General features: G+C 37.2%; 1 protein-coding gene across 1 annotated transcript in view; it reads left to right on the plus strand.

Annotated features, from left to right (window-relative positions):
- VEGFC (vascular endothelial growth factor C) overlaps positions 1 to 20,283 on the plus strand; it is a gene marked incomplete at its 5' end in the record, with an annotated part of 69,682 nt that extends 49,399 nt beyond the window's left edge. Inside the window, 6 exon segments of the mRNA XM_084203798.1 lie at positions 3,010 to 3,223; positions 5,214 to 5,404; positions 12,570 to 12,721; positions 15,369 to 15,478; positions 15,708 to 16,038; positions 19,867 to 20,283. Coding sequence (XP_084059924.1) covers positions 3,010 to 3,223; positions 5,214 to 5,404; positions 12,570 to 12,721; positions 15,369 to 15,478; positions 15,708 to 16,038; positions 19,867 to 19,981 — 1,113 coding nt within the window. The 3' untranslated portion in view covers positions 19,982 to 20,283.
- Positions 20,284 to 22,244: the final 1,961 nt, after the last annotated feature.

Consider the following 22,244-nt stretch of genomic DNA (forward strand, 5'->3'; position numbering starts at 1 on the left):
TGACCACTTCCCTGGGGAGCCTGTTCCTGTGCCAAACCACCCTCTGGGTGAAGAACCTTTCCCTGAAATCCAAACTAATCCCCCACTCAACTTCATGCCATTTCCTCAAATCCTTTCACTGGTTTAGTGATTAGATCAATGTCTGCCCCTGTTTCCCCTTGTGAGGATGTTGCAGACCACAGTGAGGTCTCCCCTCGGTCTCCTTTAGACTGAACAAACCAAGTGTTCTCAATCACTTCAGATCCTTCACCCAGGACAGGCTTGGCCCTCCTGGCTGCCAGGGCACTGCTGACTCAACTTGACATCAACCAGGACCTCCAGATCCCTTTCCAGAGCGCTGCTGTCCAGCCTCTCCTTCCTTAATCTCTACACACAACCAGGACTTCCTCGTCTCAGATTGTAGGCACATGGCACTATGGCCCATGGAATATCCAGGGTAATATAAGACTTTATCACATTTGATTCAATGCATCATTAAAGCCATGACTTTCTTCATATTTTGAGTTTTATTCATGCATATTTAATACATGTATAAAATTTTTTGTGTCCAGCTGAAAAGGCATAACTTGATTGCCTGACAAGGGTGAATTAATCAGCATACATTATTTCTAGAGATTTCACTTTCCTGCTCCATGCCTGACTTCCTATCAACAAAGTAATATTGAGATTCATTTTCCAGATGCTCTAGGCCTGTATTTTAGATATCTACAACAGCAGTAGCCAGTGTTTTGTCTACTGTGGGCTGTACAGGCTTTTAAGGATTCATCAAAGGTGGCAAAGCTTTGATTGAATTCTCTTTCCATGTTACCCCCATGATCTGCTAGGACTTTCTAGGACCAGCTACTGGATGGCTAAGCACAGGTTTTATTCCTCTGCCTTTTACATAATAGCCTGACTCCCAGCCTTGTGACAGGATATACACACTGTGCCATGCACATTCCCATCACGTGGCAGACGTGCATGTGCAGCACTGGCATTGTGCTGGTGCAGCAACTTGCTTCCCATTACTCAAGGGCCATGTGCTGCAGCACCCTCAGCAAACAGTTTGGCAGGAGTGAGGCTGCTCACACCCTGCTCTTCTCACCTCTCAGGAGGTGCAAGCAGCAAGTCGACAAATTAGTTGTTTGTTAAGCTTGGATTTTTGTCTGTGACCCTCTGATTGAGAGCTTGAGTGGCATCCTGCAAGGAGAGCAGGGGTGATGGGAAGTGAAAGTCTCTGTGTTACCATTAAATTTGAAGTCAAAGCTCTCAGAATCTGCTTGATGCATAGCTTGGGTCAGGGATGGCCCTATGGTTACAAGGAAAGAGATGAGGAACTGCATGGGCACATTTCTGAGACAATAGCTTGGTTGTTGAAACCTCCCAGGACAGTCATCTGCAAGTACACTGTAGTTAGTAAGGCTTAAGTAAAAACATTTTTTAAACTTCATAACACTTTGTCAAATTAAGTGAATTTACAATTGGTATTAGAATAATAGAATCACAGAATGGCCTGAGTTGGAAGGGACCTTAAAGATCATCTAATTCTAGGTCCCCTGCCATGGATAGGTACATCTTTCACCGCACCAGGTTGCTCAGAGTTACATCCAGCCTGCCCTTGAACAATTCCAGGGATTGGACATTTACAGCTTCTCTGGGTGACCTGGTTCAGTGCCACATCCTCTTGACAGTTCTGTATATAACTGTGTTTACAGAAATGAGTTCTGTGAATTTGCCTTGTCCTGAGGTGTTTCTACTGTATTTGACACCAGGTAAGGGAGTAGATGAAACCATATGTGCCATTTTATACCCTCCCAGTTGTTTGTGAGACAAGGAGCAGTTTTGATTCAGCTGGGCTAGTTCTGAGCTACCTGTTTTACTCATGTAATGTTCAAAAGCATTGAACTGAAAGAGTTTATTTTTTTGTTAGTGGCAGAGCTGGATAAGAAATTGTAAATTTCAGTTCGTATAGCTTCGCATTTCTGCATTTAGACATTTTGCACTCTTACAGGTTTTTGGAGTAGAGCAACAATTTTCTAGTAAACTGTAGAGTTCCAGCCAGTTGATGCATTTTGTACTAGTGTGTACCTCTGTATTTCGTGTCTCATACTGCCATCTAAGGGCCATGTAGGCTGAGAAGGTGGCTAAAGGTTCTTCAATACTCTACTTTCTCCATGCTGCCCTTCCCTTTGAGAAGTCAGCAATCCATGGATGAGAAAGGTGGGCAGGGGATAAGCACCAGTCTTTTGGTGCAGTATGCTTCATCTAGGAGAAATAGAGGAATCTTCCTGATAAGCAATAAGCTGGAATGTAAAGAGATTTACATGAGAATTCATTCAGAAAACTACAGTTGCAATGAGTTTGTGTAAAGGCCAGAATAAGAAGCCAGGATTACAGGATTTGAGGCTACTCCTGAAACAGCAAGGGAGTGTGAGGTTTAGACTCTTCAAGGTACCTAAATCCTTGTGTCCTACTGATGTAGGAAGTTGTGCTTTATAATAAAATTTTCTTATTAAGATTTTCCCTAGAATGGTACTAAATAACATGATTTAGTTTCTTTATTTAGTGTTTGGTTTGTTTTAACTGGTTTTGCATTTCTGGGTGTTTTGATTTTGTGGGACTAAGGGATTAAACAGGAAAAACTTGGTGTTACTTTAGGAGTATATGATATTAAAAAATATGAACATCATTTAAGTATTTTGGAGTTCAATCATTCAAAATTTGATCACAAAAACTTACCTTTTCAGGATAAAAATGCCATATATAAAATCTGCAAACTGTGTTTGTGTAGCCTTAATTCTATAGCTCCTTTCTCGCACAGATATTTTGAACTACAAGAGTGATAAAGGAGTGGTGGAAGAAGCAAAACATTTCATTGTTTGTCAATATAGTAATGTTGGCATTGACTGACAAGCAGTTTTTATGATGAGGACCCCTTTATTTTACAATGTATGGCTTGCTTTTCAGGCTAGTTTCCAGCAAACCTTGTGTACCAGAGAAAGTAATTAATCTTGTGTGTTGCTTTGGCAGGCTCATGGAAGCAAAGACCTGGAAGAGCAATTGCGGTCTGTGTCCAGTGTGGATGAACTCATGACAGTACTTTACCCGGAATACTGGAAAATATTCAAATGTCAGTTGAGGAGAGGAGGTTGGCAACACAACAGGGAGCACTCCAGCTTTGACACAAGATCAGATGATTCCCTGAAATTTGCTGCAGCACACTATAATGCAGAGATCCTGAAAAGTAAGTACAGGACGCAATCCATGTTCCAACACACAATAGATGAGATTCTGGAGGCTGTTCAGTTGTGTCAAAAACACTTTAAAAGCTAAGCATTGTCAGTAAACCAACATCAGCAGTTTGATAGGATGGGTTCTCTATAATAGAAAATCTTTGATAGTCAGCCTTTCATAATGAAACAAATCACTCTGCAGACATATTTTACCTATGTCCATCGTATAAAAGTGGCTCAGTAAAGAAAGTGAGGTGTTCATCTTCAAGTATAAGGAATCCTACTTCGTAGAGGCAGAAATCAAATCCTACTTCGTTTTGCAGAAATCAAAGAAGATGCTAATGGTTGGGCTCATTGAACTATTTCTTCTCATTTTCTGTAATTGCATCACAGCTGGTAGTGCTTTCTTCTCCTACGCATTTTGGCTTTGGAATGCCAAATAATCCACTTGTAACTTTTTCACGTTACAAGAGGCTAGCTGTAATGATGTTGTGCTAAAACAAGCAAAACAGTTTTCAAACCCATGTGTTTGAATACCATTCAGTGTTTCAAATAGCTTGGATGAAAATATATTAACTTACAGTTTAAGCCAGTGCTTGTAGGCAGAGAATGAAGGATTTACAGCAGGAAGTGTATTTTTGGACATGATATTGGAAATCATGTACCTTAATGGAGAGTTTAAAGTACGCATAAGGCAAAATTTCCATTTTTGTTGAATAGCTTACCAAAATCTAGTGCCAAGAGGGAATAAACTTACTTACAGCTCTAAGTCTTGGGGCTGTTTAGTGTTAGATTATATTTAGTAAAATGCTCTATAACATGGTACAAAGTCTTTGCCCAAATTTGTGTGGATAATCTGGGCACAAAAATCATCCATCAGATTAAATCACATGCTGTACATAATTGTTAAATACTTTTGCTTTGGATTATACCCTTCTAGTTAACAAACTAAAGGCATGTTTAAATGAATGTCACATTAAGTGTAGAAAATATTTAAATTCTAATATGCTATGTCCAAGTGAAGTACTGTGTGAGGCTGGTTAGAATTACTTTGCAGAAGTGTGCAGAACTAAAGTGCTGACTTTACTCAAGATGAGACTTGCCCCAGGGGAAGAAAGGACATGTGCAGCTTTAGCTGCTGGCCAGCAGTTTGAGGGAGGTGATTCTGCCCCTCCCTCTTCTCTCTAAAACCCTACCAGCAGTCCTGTCTGTGTCCACCGTTTCCAGCTCAAGGGCCCCCAAAACAAACAAGAAGGATGTGGACCTGTTGGAGCAGGTCCAGAAGAGGGCTGTGAGGATGTTCAGGGGGCTGGAGCACCTCCCTATGAAGATGGGCTGAGGGAGCTGGGGCTGCTCAGGCTGGAGAAAACTCCCAGGAGTTCTTACAGCAGCCTTCCAGAACCTAAAGGGGGTCTGTAAGAAAGATGAGGAGAGATGTTTTAGCAGGTCCTGTTGTGACAGGACAAGGGTAATAATTTTAAACTAAAGAAAGTAGATTCACACTAGATAAAGGGAGGAAGACTTTTACTATAAGGTTGGTGAATTACTGGAACAGGTTGCCCAGTGGGGTGGGAGATGCCTCATCCTGGGAAACATCCAAGGTCATTCAAGTTTAGGTGGGGCTCTGAGCTACCTGATCTGTTTGAAAATATCCTTGCTCCTTACAAGAAGGTTGGACTAGGTGGCAGGTGACCTTTAAAGGTCCTCTCCAACACAAGCCAGGCTATGATTCTGTGCTTTAAGGTCTCCCCTGCCTGTTGGATTCCCTTTTAGTTCCACTGTGACTTTTCATCTGCTCCATGATGATATGTCATGTCCCTACGAGGGAGAAAAATCAGCCAGAAGGTAACATAGAGGGATGTGTGTTTCACTGACTAAAAGGTGTGACTCTAGAATTTCATATTCTGGTTTTGAAGTTTAAAAAGGAATCCTAATTAACTTCAGGATAGTTTCAGTTTTAAACAGTTACTTTATAACCTGAAATTCCCTGTAACCTGGCAGGTATCGACACTGAATGGAGAAAAACCCAATGCACACCCCGTGAAGTGTGTGTGGATGTGGGAAAGGAGTTTGGAGCAACTACAAACACCTTCTTTAAACCCCCATGTGTATCCATCTACAGATGTGGAGGTTGCTGCAATAGTGAAGGACTTCAGTGTATGAATGTCAGCACAAATTACATCAGCAAGACAGTAAGTTCTCACACTTTTACAGTTCTTGTACTCCTTGCAAATACGTTTATGTTCATGCATATTTTAAACCTTCTCATTGCTACTATGACAAAGGAAATACTTGATTCCAAAATACACAGGAAAAACAGCTAAAGACACTATTGCCTGGAAAAAATACATGTTTAACCCTCCTTTCCCCAAAATATTTTTATTTTTCAGGGGAAAAAATAAATTATGATGTCCTGATCTCAATTTTGAGATTATCCATGAAACTTAATTATCTTTTTTTCCATCTACCTTATGCCTGGATGGGGCAAGCACTCCATGGAAAACTAGTCTGTAATTTTGTTAGTGTAGACTGCTGCAGGACATGTGCAGGCAGGATATATGTTTCAAAGAAAGCCTTTTAGCAAGGGTGTTTTACTATGTTAAGACCTATTAGCTTTATATACCTATTTGTTTGTTGTAATGCATCTTCTTCCAGTGTATATGCAGGTTTTGTTATTCAAGCTCAGGGTTAGGGATCAGGTAGGAGTGTCCAGAGATCGTGCACTGAGCCTGTGAGCTGCCTTTAAAGCAGCATATACTACATTATTCTAAGTAGATACAGGAATTATCACAATTGTCTTTCAACATTTCCTTCAAAAATCATGTAAATCATGCTTTATTCATAATTAAAAGCATTTTGTGGGGTATTTTCCTGTTACTATAGTATTTGGTAGGGGTTTTGTTGGTTCTTTTTCACTTTTTAGTGTAAATCTTTCTTCCTTTTTCAAGAGGATTCATCTAGCTGAAGATGCAGTACATATTTATAATGAAGGCAAAAAACTGCATAGCCAGTTATAAAATTGAAGCCCTTAGAAATGTCACTCCTTTATCAAAAAACTTCTTAGTGCTCTGAGCCTTTTCTGGGGTGAATTAGGAAAAGGGAATGTAAAGAAAACAGCAAAACCCACTGGTTTTGTAGAGTGCATTTTCTGCCCTCATTTCTCACCAAATCTGTCTGTCTGAAATGGTATAACCTTCCAAGAATTTTCAACCCTAAATTTGGACTAGTGGCAGACAACCCCCCAGCACAGGAGTAATGTAGCTCAAATAGATTAACTGAGGACAGCTACAACACTGACTTTGCTCAAGCCTTACCATTTTTCTCATTATTAGGAGAAACCATTGTCTCAATTCCACTTGTTTGAAAGATGTAAATATAATTTTTATTTTAAAATCCAAGAAACGGGACTTTTTTTTTTTTTCCACATATTGGTAAAGTTTAGATGGATGAGAAAATCCTTCATTACCAAAATGAAGGATTCTCTCATCACAGAGAGCTGTTCCACATAACACAGATTTCCTGACGTTTTGAGCAATATGTCAGTTTGGGCTAAATCATATCTTTATGTTCATCTTACTGTTCACATCTGTTGAGTGAAGTAATTTTTTACCCAGTAGAAAATGTTTAGCACTGAGGTTTTTTTTGAAGTTCTTGATGTTATGGGTGATGGTATGATGTAGAGTATTTAAAGATTTGAGAGACTCTGAAAAGGAAAATGTTACAGGTCTTACTAGAAAGAAGAGGAATAACACTTTTGTTTTCTTACTTATTCTGTAAAAGCAAGCAATTGTATCTATGAGTTTTCTGTCTTGCTTCTGATTTCCAGTTTTATCTGGTCCTTGACAGAATGCAGTTTTAAAAGAATCCTTAATAAAGGAACAGACCTATAGCTATATATCTTCATCTGTCACCATCTCAATTTTTTTTTAAATTATGTGACCACTGTTTAAACCATATCAGATGGGAATTAGGAAGAAAAAAAGTATTGGATTCAAGACCTTCAGTGGAATTCAGGTACCCCACACATCTATTTTCACCACAGTTTCTTTTATTTCCTGAAAGAAATGAGTACAAACAGTTTTCTCATAATTCACCAATTTTTAGCTTTATTTTTTGTGCATAAACTCCATAAGGTAACTTCATACTCTTCACCCTGCAGAAAAAGGGCTTCATGGGAAATTAATTGTTTAGTTGGAGTTCTTACAGTGAGGGCAAGCTCTAGCATTGGTTCCAGACATTAAAATACAAAGAAAGATTATATCAGCTTTCATCAAAATTAATTAAAAATAAAAGAACTAAGCACAGAAATTATTTTTATAGATTTTTTTATAGATTTCCAGAAGAATGGACCAGATCAGATGTTGACAGATTGCCTTGGTAGTGGTGGTCTAGAGCAAGGTCAATAGTTTCTAGTTCAGACTGTATTACTCCTTTCTAGCTACTTAAGAGAAAAGTCAAAATGTATTCTTTATTAAGAGAAAAGTCAAAATGTATTCTGCTTTGTTTTTAATACCATTTTTTCCCAAAACCCATTTTTGTAGTTGTTAAGGGATATTTATACAAACAGGATTGAGGTAAGAGGCAACTTCTTAATTAAGACACAGTACAAGGTCTGTGACAATATTTCAAGACTCCCTAGGCTAATTCACAGACTGCAGTAGATCCTTTCCTGCCTGCAGTAGCCCAGTTTTTAAGTGGTGGCTTGGCTAGTAAGGATCTGTGGGAAATAGGACTGGTTGGGTTTTCGTTTTGTGGTGTGGTCATTAGGGTTTTTTCTCTGATTTGTAATCAAGCAGCTGTTCTGTATTTCCATGGCACAAAGATTGTGGTGCAGTTATAGCCTGTCCCTCAGCAGCACTTTTTAATGCCCCACCTGCAGGCTCTTGCTTATAGGTTGAAGGGAGGCAGAGGGCTGATGTCAAAGAGCTGTTTCATCCCATTCTCCCTCTTGGCTGTCAAGAAGGACATTTTTTTGGCTTCTTTCAGATCACTTGTTGTGAAGGTCCTAAATCATCTTGTTTCGCAGTTACAGTTATAGTCCCTCCAGGGAAAACATCTATCCAAGCAGATCAGAATTAGATTTAGAGGAGATTTTCTCTCAGGAAACAAGTTAACAGCTTGAAATTGTTTGCCCAGTTTGGGGTGTATGTGGTGTTCTTCTTCACAATTCAGAGATATGCCGCAAGAATACTCAGTTGTTTTCAACATTAACATTTCCACCTTTTCCCATGCATTTTTCTGCTAGACTAATTATTGTAGTGATATAATAGGTACTTTTAATAGTGGGAGGATATATAAGTTCCAAATGTTTTTGTTAATATTTCTGGGAAAAGAAAGGGATTAAAATAGAAAAAGATAGAATAAGGAACCCAACCATATTAAACAAATATTAATCTATTATATCAAATACCTGTTGTTATGTCCCACATAAACCTTGAAATAGTTTTTCAAGAAAGTTCAACAGTAAAATATTATGATGTACCATTTCTCAAATAGTTTATTTTTATTCTTTTCAATATAGAGATGTTTAGTTTTGAAATCAGTCTTATGTCCTTAGTTTAAAAATCTCTCTAGACACATTGTACTGTGTTACACTGGTTATATTTGGCTGGCCTTACTGACACTTTAGAAAGTGCAAAGATCACAAGTGATGGAAACTTAGACTCAATCAATTTAAGGGAAACTTGCCAAAATAAACCACAGGCCATCTGAAGAACATGGGGTGGTTAATGTAAATCTTGGGAAAAAAGCATACATAAATCCTGTATTTGAAAAGCATCTAAAATGATGGCCTTCCCACACAATAACAGTTTTGATATATTTTAGGAGACATAGGGAGCATATTAATAGGGACACATTTTAGGGAGCATAGTAATAATTTTGTGCGCTGATACAATGGATATTGGCACATGTGATGGTAGTGCTGAGTAAATTTATTTAGCCACCCAAGCAAAGAAATGCTTAGTATAAAAAGCCTCAGTTTTTCTGATAAGTATGTTGTGAAGTCCTTCTAGTGTAAAGAAGAAGCCATCAAGACTGTGGATCAAAATTATATGCCTTTTGGGGCTTTGAGTAACCTGCTCTATTGAAAGGTGTCCCTGCCCATGGCAGAGGGGTTCTAATTAGATTATCTCTAAAGTCCTTTCCAAATCAAACCATCCTGTGTTTTTAAGGATCAGTGAGAAGGAATACATGGAAAATTGCTTTTTCAGGAGTTCTGATAGTGCTTTTTCTCCACAAATTCAGGGATTCCCATCTTCTGTTAGATTTTTTTTTTTTTTCTCTTAAGTTTAAAATCATACTGAGTTCTAGGTTGTGGACAGTACTTGGAAGAGAAACCCTAGAAATGGTGCAGAAGATTGGAAGACCTGCCATCTGGCTTTCTGTGATAAAACAGCCTTAGACTGGCTGAATGGCAGGTGTTGAATTCTTATTAAATGCATTTAATTATTAATGGCTTTCAATTGTTCCTTAATTACACAGCACTTCTGTTAGTATGTGCTGTACTCTGAGATTAACAATGTGTAACTGATTTATGTTTACAATTAGCAGCTTTTCTGGAGGAGGACAGGGCTTTGTGATTATGTGGGGGGAAGTTTGGGGTTGGTTTAGTTTTTGGTTGGTTTGTTTTTTTTTTTTTTGTTATAAATATATGTATTACTCTTTAGTTATACAATCGCTTATTACTTCTGTTGTGGCTTTCCACTGGTTTCTTGAAAATGCAGTGTTGGTGGCAAAAAGGTATAGGACAGCATGGGCCAGTTGAGGCTATTTTTGTCTTTTATTTGCCTCTGACTGGAACAGTACTAATGAATTGCTGTTTTATTTATTATAACTACTAACATTTTTCAGAGCAATAAATGCTCTCCGCTTGTGAAAGACTTCTCTAATCCCTACTGCTGTCAGATCTTATGTTCTTTCAGGGACTTAAGCTCATTCATTGTAGTCTTTAGGGATAGGTTCCTGAAGGAAATGGTTTTTCTCTTTAGAGTGAATTAGTCTGTTTTTTAGAATTTAAAATTGGAAAGGAAGATAAGATTTGGGCTTCTAAGAATGCAGTAAATCAAGTCTTTTAGAGAATGGGGGATCAAACAGAAATATAAGACATTTGGTCTCCAAGAAGAATTGCCCATTTGGGCCATTTGGGTAGCAGCAATAGTAGCCACAGCCAACAGTGATGCCAAAAAAAGAATTGAGAACCAACCTCAGACATAGATGTTATGAGGCATTTTTCATAGAAATATCTTTCTATGTGTTGACATTTGGTTGTTAAATGTTGCCAGACATGCCCTATAGTGACAGCAGATGTTAAGCCTATTGTTCTGTTGGATGAGGAAGGAGAGCAAAAAATAAATTGTAGATGTTATCAAAACCATAAAGCATTGTTCATGGCCAGGTTTTACATAATCTGAAATGTTTTACTTAGATGAAGATTCAGACATACCTGATGCATGTTGAGAGTTTATTCACTTAAATAGTTTCACTGAATAAACAGTCCCAACTATTGGGTGAGGTAAAATACATTACTCTTAAGAGAATTTATTTGAACAAACTGAGGGTAATTTGAGGAGGTCAAGGAAGCTAGTCTACCTTTATGTTGTTTAACTAGACTTTTTTCTCAGTGCAACACTGAAGAGGTGATGGGAATACTTGTTAGCAATATTCATCTCCAAACTGATACCTTTCAAGGCGGAAGGATAAATGTAAATTAAGATTAATTCACGTTCACCATCATTTCCATTACCATGATTGATATGTCTCAGCTGTTTTTGTGAAATTTCTCTCAGTAATTTCCTGAAGCCAAATTGGACAGTTGGGCAAGGACCTACCTCTTCTAGGTGCTTTGAAAATGTAGCAGTCATCCTGTGCTGCCATCTCCAGTGGTCTGTAGTCTGTTATGCTTTGCAGCATGGCAAATTGATCTACTGCAAGAATGCAGGAAGAACATGCACTTGTTTTCCAGCTGCAGTAAGGTCCATTCTTAAGACTCATGCTTATTTCATTTTCTAAGATTTATCCGTACTCTCTGTAGTGGGTTTTTATTTCAGCTTCAGAGAAGCAAGGTCATACTGTCATGAGAGAACAGAAAAAACAAGATTCTCCTTACATGTGTAATATTGTAATTAAGTTCATACTCTTTTTTCTGCCCATCAATTCATACATATCTTCTAAGAATCAGCTTTCTAAGCAAGTGAATACATCCCTTAATGGTGTATTTTATATTTTGAAGCATTAAAAATTACCGGTATTCTGTTTACTATTTACATGCCATGTATATGACCTACTCTAAAGGTACAGATTTTTAAAGAGCATTGCAAATACATCTCAGCTAAAAATTAGTCTTTTTATACAGTCTTACCAACTGGAACTGGAGTAAAAAACCAATGACCATTTTTAAAGGTAGTAAAGTCCCCAGAAGATGCAGAAATGTTCTTAAATGTATTTTGAAAAAGGAGTGAACACCTACAAGGCAACAGTGCGCTGTTGTCCTTCTTAAACATTATCAAAAACCAGCTTTTAAGACTTTGACCTAGTGCATTCGTCCTAGCTTTTCAGGAGATTATTGAGACTTTTTTAGAGCAAAACCTACTTAATTTGATAAAGTAGATGTCCTGAACTGAAAACTGAAATGAGTGTCTCTGTTCTTCTATTATCACTTGTTCAGTTTTACTACAAGACATCACTGAAGTTGTCCTCTTTTACCAGTTGCGCTATAATTTGCACTAAAATTAAGATTTTGTTAATTCACTTACAGATTATTTTATCAGTAGCAGATATTTCTTAATACTTTGAAAAAAAATGAATTGTTAAAGATCTGTTTCATCAGGATAGGCATATAAATTGCCCAGATACAAATACTAAAAATTTTTAAAATGTGCTGTGCTGTAATTCCAATGTTATTCATCCAGAACTGGTTTCAAGTCCACTATACTGCTTTTTTACATAAGCTTTTGTAATTGTGCAAATGATGTATTAGGTGGTAACTTACTGCCTTTTTATATTATTCGTCAGCTTTTCAAAGCACCTTCCAAAGTTTCATTTTGGATGTTTTTAGAATGCTGCCAATTTGAAGTCATCTCCTCAAGAAAAATGAGTTCTTTGTACATTTTCCTCTCGTATATTAAATGTTACAGTAAGCAAACTGGCGTGTAACAGTGTTTAACACTAAAAATGTTAGCTGTGGCATCATAGCTATTATATTCATTTTGCACATAATAATTATTGAGCAATATAATTGAATGCTGGAAGGCGACAAAAAATCTGAACCTAAATTCATGATAGGCTTTTTGTATGTCCTTGCGTTAGTTTTAGCTGGATCTGTATCAGAAGTTTTCTGCTTTGCCTTGCCTTTTGTAGCTGTTTGAGATCACGGTGCCGCTGTCCCACGGCCCCAAGCCCGTCACCGTCAGTTTCGCCAACCACACGTCCTGCCGGTGCATGTCCAAGCTGGATGTGTACAGACAGGTCCACTCCATCATAAGGCGATCCTTGCCAGCAGCACAAACTCAGTAAGTATGAGGCTTGTCTTTCCTTTCACATTATGAGCAAACACATATCATTCAGATTTAAAATACTGCTGGGGAGTTTTCACAGTTAGGATAGGCGAGCTATGCGTGGCAGTAGCAGAATGCTTTCTGCAACAGAGCTGCCATTATTTTACACAAAGAAAATTTTACTAAAATAACATCACCTTTTTATCCAGTAGGTAAACTGGAGCAAGATGATTTAAAACTGAAGAATAATGTATGTGGGATTTGCTTGATGAAAGAGCTACAGTCCAATGGAGACTTAAAAAAAAAAAAATCAGCAAAATCAATTTATTGTCAAAGGAAAGCTAAAAATATCTTTGTAAATAATTAGGAGACAACATTTCTCTCTCAATCTGTATTTTCATATTTTAAATGGTTTTTTTTAATGGCTTGTTTTTTAGGGAATCATTAACTCGCAAATCTTTCTTTACATCTTCTTGTGTCAGAGGTGCATATAAAATAGAATGGAAGGGGAAAATAAAAGGTTAATTCGCACTTCACAGAAGTAGCATATTTATTTTTTTGTGTGCGTGATTTTTGAGTGAAAAATGTCACAGAACCATCTGGCGCCAGAAATCCGATTTGAAGTTATTAAAACACTTGAAGATCTTCTTCCTTAATTTAGAGGTTTGAGTGATGATTTTATGATGTATTAATATTTAGGAGGTCAAAAAGACATAATAGAGTAACAGTTTTGAGGAAGAGTCAATAACTAGAAGGCAAAGTGGAATGAATTGATATTTTTAATTAGGTGAGTGAGTAGAGTAGAACAAATTTCTCAGGGGTGTTAAGCATTTTCCTCAGTGGTTTCCATTTGTTTAAGTCTGGATGTTTTCTGACATGTTCCTAAACATAGAATATATTCTATTTGAGTTTAATTTATTGAATTTGTTCATCAAAACGTGGATCATAAGTAGTGGCTTGGAAATAAACCTATTCATAATTAGTTTAATTACATAATTAACAGATTATTAAAAAAACAAACCCAAGAGTCAGTTCAGTAAGAAAGTCAAATTATGTTGACTCTCTCCAGCTTCTCTGTGTTTCTAAGTTAAGAGCAGTTGAAATGATCAGTGCAAGAGTTTATTCTAGCCAGGAGACAGCTACGTGTAGTTGAGGGAGGTGAGAGTACAGCTATCAGACTTGGACCAGCACTGGTAGGAGTTTGTCCTGTGACTAAGGAATCACGCTTCAACAGAGGTAAGACTACAGAGTACTAGATCAGAATATATAAAGGTCTTCTCTACTGTTACTTAATGTCTTTAGTTTATAAGCTGTGGCTTTGTGCAGTGGAGCAGGCAGGAGGGTTTGGTTTCTTGTTGTTGTTTTATGGTTAGATTTGGTTGGTTTGGTTTGGTTTTTTTAACAGAATACAATAAATGTCTGTAGATTATCCATGCTATTTCTCAAGCAGAGTTGGAAGGCAGGCTACAGGAAACAGATGCCAAGTGAGGCAGCAGGAGTGAGATCATTATTGGGATGAAATCAGGAAACACCAGTTTGATAAAATGTGAGGTGAAGCCCGGGTGATGTTAAACCCCAGCAGTCTTTACAAATTGAGTGATTTAGTGTGTTGAAGGGGAGTGGTCTACTTGAATGATGATCATGGAAGAATATCCCAGCACCTGCATTTTTGAATGTGTGAGTAATGGTGCTCAAGGGAATGAAAAGTGCATCAAATGTGTAATATAGGTGTTGTCTTAAAAGATTAGTAGGATTTTAGAAATACTACAGAAACAATGAATAAATTACATAGCCCGGATACATGAAGTTAGGCTCGACTTGTTCAAAGATGTAATGTCAGCTGTGGTGATAAAGAAACTGCAAGCAAGGAAGATGAGATAACACACATTAATATTCTATCAGTGATTCACCAGACAGCTCAGTTCACTCATTTTTAAAAAAGGCAACAGCTGCTGTTTGGATTTTTTCGCTTTCTCTGGTACCATTACCTTGGCTGCAAACTGTAGCAGGAAAAGAGGACTAAAGTGTTAACTTGTTTATTGTCTTTATTTTTAAAGTGAAGAGGCATCACTGCTGAAAGTCTAATTCTTTAGATGTGAGAAGGCTGGCCAGAGTGAGTGGCTGATGAGGAAGTGTCAGCTAATGGCACATAACTTTCACATAAAGTGGAAGGGAATCTGATAAACTGATTTTATTTTTTAAGTTTTGCCTACAGAATTCATTCTTAAACTATTATTGCTGTCTTTTGACATCTTAAATTTTAAAACATTTTTGTACTTCAAAAAAACTACGTGGAAAATGATGCCTGTTACTGTGCGGTATTTGGCATGCAAAAGAATTTTTATACTCGTCTGTATGAGGCTTATGTTCTAGGGTTAGGTCTGTTTCAAAATAACATCAGCAAAATACAAATACCAGCTTCTAGAATTTGGAGCTAAAACTTGAAATATGAGGAGGTTTCTTCAACAAATGGTTGAAAATCTCTGTAGTGAGGAGAACCTTTAGTAGCAGATTTGACAGGAATAAAAAATAAAATTATGAACGAGCTGACATTCTTAGGAAGATGTTTACAATGGTGAGAAAGTAAAGCAATCAACAGCTGAAATAGGTTTTCTCCTTGAGTTCTTATTGTAGTAAATCAACAACATTTTTAATTTTGCAGGTGTCATGTGGCAAACAAGACCTGTCCGAAAAATCATATTTGGAATAATCAAATTTGCAGATGTTTGTCACAGCATGATTTTGGTTTCTCTTCTCACCTTGGAGATTCTGGTAAGCACTTTCCCTTAAAGCAAATGTCCTTCTAAAGATGAGAAGTTGTAGGAATTATTTGTGTCTTTTTCTGTATCATTGTTGCTACTGGTCATTGCTGTCTTTTGATATATGCTTGTTTTTGAAACACCATAAAATGTATGGAGTTGCTCATTTCTTCACATAAAAGTAGGTGAGAGAGTAGACACACAATTCTGGTACTAGTGGGATTCCTCTGCTGCTTTTCTAGACACATCTGAAGGATTCCATGTCTGTGGACCAAACAAGGAGCTGGATGAAGAAACCTGTCAGTGTGTCTGCAAAGGAGGCGTGCGGCCCTCGAGCTGTGGACCTCACAAAGAATTAGACAGATCATCATGTCAGTGCATGTGCAAAAACAAACTTATCCCTGCATCCTGTGGGCCCCACAAGGAATTTGATGAAGAAAAGTGCCAGTGTGTATGTAAAAAGATCTGTCCTAGACATCAGCCACTAAATCCTGCAAAATGCATCTGTGAATGTATAGAATCTCCTAATAAATGCTTCTTGAAAGGAAAAAGGTTCCATCACCAGACATGCAGGTAAAACCACAATTTTTTATTTCTTTTATGGTGTTCAAGGCCTAAAATTTTGGGTTGTGGCATAAGTTGTCTCGTTGAATTGCTTTGTAGCCTTAAGTAAACTCTATGCCTGTTGTCAGTTCAGTTTTATCTTCCATGACTTCTATAATCTCTAAGAGGAAGCTACTAGGCATAATAAGTATTCTAAAGCATATTTCATTTCTGGTGCTCTTAGGCTGCTCCTGGTACTTGTCTTCCTTTTCCTTTTTTTTTTTTTCCTGGTGAAAATGAAAAAATGTAGTTAGTTGGAATTAAAAAAAAATATATATATATATACACATACATACATTTGTTCACCTTCATAAAGGAAAAATGTCAAATATAAGTAGTGATACTTGCATTGAAGCCTCTAAAATGAGGGAACAGATTATTAACTAGCATTACTTGTTTACAAATATTTGGCCTTTTAAGTGACAGAGAAGAGTTGTTAGGAACATCAGGAATTATCTCTTCTCTATAATTCAATTTTATGTTTGCATAGAGAAAAAAACCAGCCTGGTTACATAAGCTTTACACATTACAAAGCCTTTGCACTATGGCTTTTACTTCCAGCAGTGCTACAAACATAAACCACCTACAATTGAAAAGAACATTCACAACTAGAGAAGTCAGGCACTTGAGAAGCTAAGAAATGTCATAATAAATATCTGATGTTGATTTCAATATCTTTGTTGATTTAAAGACTTACTATTTGAGGGAGGAAATTAAGTTTGGCCTTTCTCTGTTGCGTTGTGGTTGAATACGATGGAATCATTTCCTCTCTTCCCAGGACAGGATGATAGAGATGCTTTTACCTTTTTTCTAAGCTGTTTTTCTTTTGTCTTTGAGTGCAGAAAGCAAGGTTTATATATGTTGTTACTTTATACCTCTAGAACCAATAGTCCTGTAGATGTTAGCACTGTTAGAGGGGACAGTCTCTCCTCCCTAAGAAACGGCTTAGCATAGGTTTCTCACATTTTGGCTCTGTCCAGCACAAGCTGTTTCTAAAAGGAATAAAACTCCTGCAACATCCTTTTTATCTCTGAAAGATTCCTTGCTCGTTGGAAACATCATCAATTATACAATTTAATTTATATAATAAAAATATAAAATATATTAATGATACAAATTTCTTAAAAATAAATGGAAGTACCAGTCTGTTGAGCTTTGTGCTAGACATGTGAGCCCTAGACATGAGCATAATCCTGTAGTCATGTCCTAGACAGCTCCCTATCCTGCAAGTAATGCTTGTAGCTTCTGGTTTTGAAGCACTAATATTTTTATGCACTGTAGCTAAAATGCCTCTGCCTCTAGTGTTATACCCTGCTTCAGATGAAAGGAATACAAAATCATGAACAAAGCACAGGATTGGAAAGGGAAAAAAGGTCTCAGCATACTGCTTTTTAAGATGATTATGCTGCTTATCAGCCCAAGAAGTAGCATTTCCTCGTTTCATCTATGGAGTTGTTAGAGTGCCCACTGTAATAATCTGGGCATTCTGCATAGCAAAAATTCACAATTATTGAGAAAGTTGCTGCTGCTTTGCCCGACTCTATGAATAGTGACTAAACATCTGTCTTAGCTCCAGCATGCTCAGATTATCCTCATTGAAACGGACCTCTGTCACATGAAACCACTCTGTAAACAGCATTCAGACCAAATCTCTTGAAAGACCTGGTCTATTGTTCAGCAGTTTCCTAAGGAAACCACATTTATGTAGTTACAATGACTCTGCTGCTATTCACTCTGTGCTACCACCTCTAAAATTTATTTTGGTCAGTTTTGGCTGGGCCAGATAACTAGGAACTTCATCTGCTAAGCACTTTAGAGAAGGAGAGGGACTTTCTTGCTCTGTTGAAATGTCCCAAATAAGGATAAGACTGAAGTAACCTGACCTTGACTGCTGTTAGACAGAAACTCACATGGGAGAGGTGCTGTATAGCACTCCCAGCTGCAAGCTGAAGTTCACAAGGAGGCATGAATCTTAAACAAAGGGAACTCTTCATTCTTAATGCTTTCATGAGAGCTTTTCATTGTGTACAGTTAGGTGTGTGGAAGAGTTTGGCTTTGCCTCTTTTTCTTCTTGTCTTATTTCATTTTGCTGTGATTCAGTACATGAAACAGTCTGAACTTTCATGCCAGAGACAGCAAGAGGATGAGTTCAGTGTTTCATCCTCTGCATCTCTGTGGAGTACCTTTTTTTCCCAGAACACACCTACTGATAGTTGCCTGTTGGCTTAGAATATTAGATTCTTCCACAAACCTTTTCGTTGCCTTTTAGCACTGTTTCCAGACTTTTGGGGGAATAGATCAGTAGGGGTTTGAGAGATTCCCATGAGCTGCTATGCTTATTTCAGATCTCTATTAAGTGGCACAAAATGATGTTACTCCCTTAATTACAGAGACCACAGTGGTGAACTAATCTGTGATAAATGACATTGAAAACACTGAACATGATGTGACTAGTTAATCAATGTCCCATTTGCAGTCTTCCTCATTCCTTATCGCTTTCCTCATAGCCAGATTCATTGGTTGAACTGGATGGTGTGAATTTATGTAACTGTAGTGCAGACCTCATATCATAAACAAATTATTGCAAAGTAGTAACTTAGTATCCAAAACAAGCACACAGCATACTAAGGTCTTTGCAACAACAATAAGAGTAGCCACAAGCCTGAAACAAGAATTACCTAGGGAAGAGGAGAGTAACATTGCACAATTTAGCGTGCTGTATATATGCAAGTAAGAGTTATTGTAATAGATCATAATATCAGTGTTTCACAAACAGGCACACATTATTTGAACACAAGTTTTAAGTATAACTGTGCTGAAATTCAAGACATATACTTTTGCCTTTTGACTCATTGCCAGTGTCTGAAAAAGTCACAGACTTGTACTTTGTCTCTATTATACACCAGAAAGTATTTAGCATTGTTATTGTAAGGTTATTTTGGGTCAAGTTCTTGTTTTAATAGAAAAATTAAATAGGAAAAGGAAGGGTTCAGGGACAACCAGAGATATTATCTTTGTATAAGTTCTATTTTTCAGTCAAGGAGTTGGTGAGGAAAACTTCTGCTGCTGCATAGGGAGATGTGATTTGTGGTTCAATGCTGTATTACTGTTAAACCTATTTTAATCAGGTAGACACTAATTCTGTTCTTTCTCCATTAAGATTTATCAGAAACATGATCAGTAGGCTCTGATTATTCTTCAGAATGCACACAGATGCAATATGAATGCAGATATATTCCCACTGGCTCAGAGACTTGCTGTGGGAATTTGCAACTGGAAAGGAATTATGTTCTCATTTTCAAGATCAGAGTCACAGTGTAACATATGTAGACAAACCTCTCTCAGGCTTATTGAAGTAGTCAATAAGATGAGAAACAGTCCTGGCTAGGAGGGTGAGAGATTTGGTTATCACCTGATTCTGGATTACCACCCCAAATTTGCAGCATGCAGTAGGTTACAACAAACCAATCTGAGTACAGCAATATATCCTATTTTCAAACTAAAACTTTAAAAAATAGTACTCAAGATTAGAATGCAACTACTGATAAAAGAGATCCATATGTATCTGTTGCCACATAATAATTTCTCTTCAGTATAATTTGTTATTGTTTCATTGTCTTTTGTGAAGAATAGTTCATCTAAAATTGTTGCAAGAACATAAAAACTTTAAATATATGTATTTGTAGGAATTAAATATTTCGTTGAGAAATGGCAATGTGACGGCACAGAGCTTTCTGCTCCAGTTAACTATAAATGATGGTGTTATATAATTACCCACTTTTTTTCCCCTTTCTTCAGTTGTTACAGACCTCCATGTACGGTGCGGACGAAACGCTGCGACGCCGGCTTTTACTTCAGTGAAGAAGTGTGCCGCTGTGTACCTACATATTGGAAAAGACCACTTATGAATTAGCCAAGAGAGCACTACTCACTACCTTGGTGTACATTTTTCCATTAGAACAAAAGAACAACAGAAACTTTGCTAATATTTGGAATTAAATGTTCACCAGAGACCCTGTGGGGCTTTCAGAGACAGACTCGTGCTTTTCTCAAGACGTGGAAAGCAAATGTAGAAAACAACTGGGGTTCATGTTTTGTAAAGAACTCAATAAGGACTTGTTTTCTGTCAATGACCAAATGCCTAGGTTCTCCTTCTTGTGATTTTTTTTTTTAAGAGATAATGACTATATAATTTATTTCCACTAAAACCATCGTGCAGCATTTCTGTTTATAGCAGTAACAATTGTTAAAGCTCACTGTGATCAATATTTTTATATCATGCAAAGTATGTTTAAAATAAAATGGAAATCGTATTCTATAATGGTGAGAATGTTTAATCATCTGCCTAAAAAGGAACTCAGATTCAGCTCTGTTTTCTGGATTCTTAACAGGGAAAGAAGCAGTAAGGAGAAGGCACTTTTATGAAGGAAGGCTGCAGACATTTTCTTGTGTCTGTTGTGTTTGCCATTTAGAATAGAGTTATACTGAGGGTTTTGTGACCCAATGGTATTTCTGTCTCTAGAATGAAAGTAGCAAAGGCAGCACAATTAATAACAAGGAGAACATTGGAGATTCTGTACATTGCCCAAGTAGAAGGACTATGTTTAAAGCACATCAGCGACTACTCACATTCCAATATAGTCATCTCCTATTTTATTTCTTAGTGTCATTCCCAAGGAAAAGTATAAAATTATGTCTGTTCAAGATACTTGACATGTAAGTGGAAATACCAAGATTGTTTTTTATTTGGTGTTACAGGCTACATTATAAATTTTACAGCAAAAGCTTTCAAAATGCTTTGATGAGTTTACCATTACATAGTCAATCAGATCTCTTGATCAACGTATACAGATGCAAATATATTTTGAAGGGGAAAAAATATATTCCAATAGGGATGTGAAAGGACTTTGTACCAGTCTGCTGTGGATTGACAGTCTCTACATTCAAATAGTCTCTTCCAGAAAATATGAAATCAAACATCTACAATTTTAAAACAAGGTAAGATTTTTAACTTGTGTGGGAAGGGCAGTCTATTAAAAATTAAAATATGTTAGAAGTTGGAAGGAAGTTTTTTACTTACGGAAACTTTGTTGGGTGCAGAGAGTGGAGCAAGAAAGCTGCAAAGCAAAATTTTTGTGACAGGAGTGGTCAGAGCTCTAAAAATAATTCTGATGGGTCTAAGCAGCTGTTCTTAAAAGAGTTATTGATGAAATAGTATTATATTCTAGAATGTTGGCCAGGAGGGGTTGCTTTTCTAGATTCTTTGTATTTCATAGTTCTTAAAACTGAGTTTTAATCACTCAGTCCCCATTGTGTGTTGAGGCAGTGTAACAGGATGAGTAATGCTTTGAGACTTCACCACTTTCCACTGTCTGCCTGCTATGCTCAGTGTTCTTCCTATGAAGCCATCTATTTACTATCCAAGTAGAATAACAGGGTGAAGTTTAGGTCTGCAAATGCTGAACAATGTCTTTATTACCATATTGCTTCAGCTTTCAAATGCAGGTAGAAATGTGGATGACAATTGAACATTGACGTACAGCTTTAGATGTTATAACAACTCACACTTCCCATCAGTAGGATTAGGAGTCACGCAAATCATCAGTGTCTAAAATGGCAATGTCGACATAATAGCTAGAGGTTAATGATCAAATTTAATTCAGTATTCAAAGAAATTCAAGCATCCACTTCTTTTGGTTACCTGCTTGAAGGAAGCCTGAAATACCTTAAGAAACAATTGAATAACAAATTGGGTTACTGCCTTGACTCGTATTGGTGAACCAAAACCACCACACTTTTATGTATGACATGAGGGAAAAAAACCCCACTGTAGGTGAAGATTTTAAATTTCTGTCCCAGCCCAATACAGATGAGAGGCAGTGAAGAGAAAGACAAACCAAATCTGGTACCAGGAACAGACCCTGAGTAAGCAGGTATCCAACTAACAGATCAAAAATGTACTGCTGGTTATAAAGCAGAAGGACACAAGTGAAGGCAGAACAAAATCTACATTCCATCAAGTAATTCCACAGAGATTATAAAAAGTGCATGTTAAAACAATATGCAAATAAAAGAACCAAACCCTGCAAAACTGTGCAATGATCAAATGTCTAAATATTTTTAAAGGGTTAATGAAAACAGCTAATAAACCCATTGTGGCTAAGCAGGTACTTGCA

Source organism: Fringilla coelebs (assembly GCF_963513975.1).
Source record: "Fringilla coelebs genome assembly, chromosome: 4".
NCBI classification, from domain to species: domain Eukaryota; kingdom Metazoa; phylum Chordata; class Aves; order Passeriformes; family Fringillidae; genus Fringilla; species Fringilla coelebs.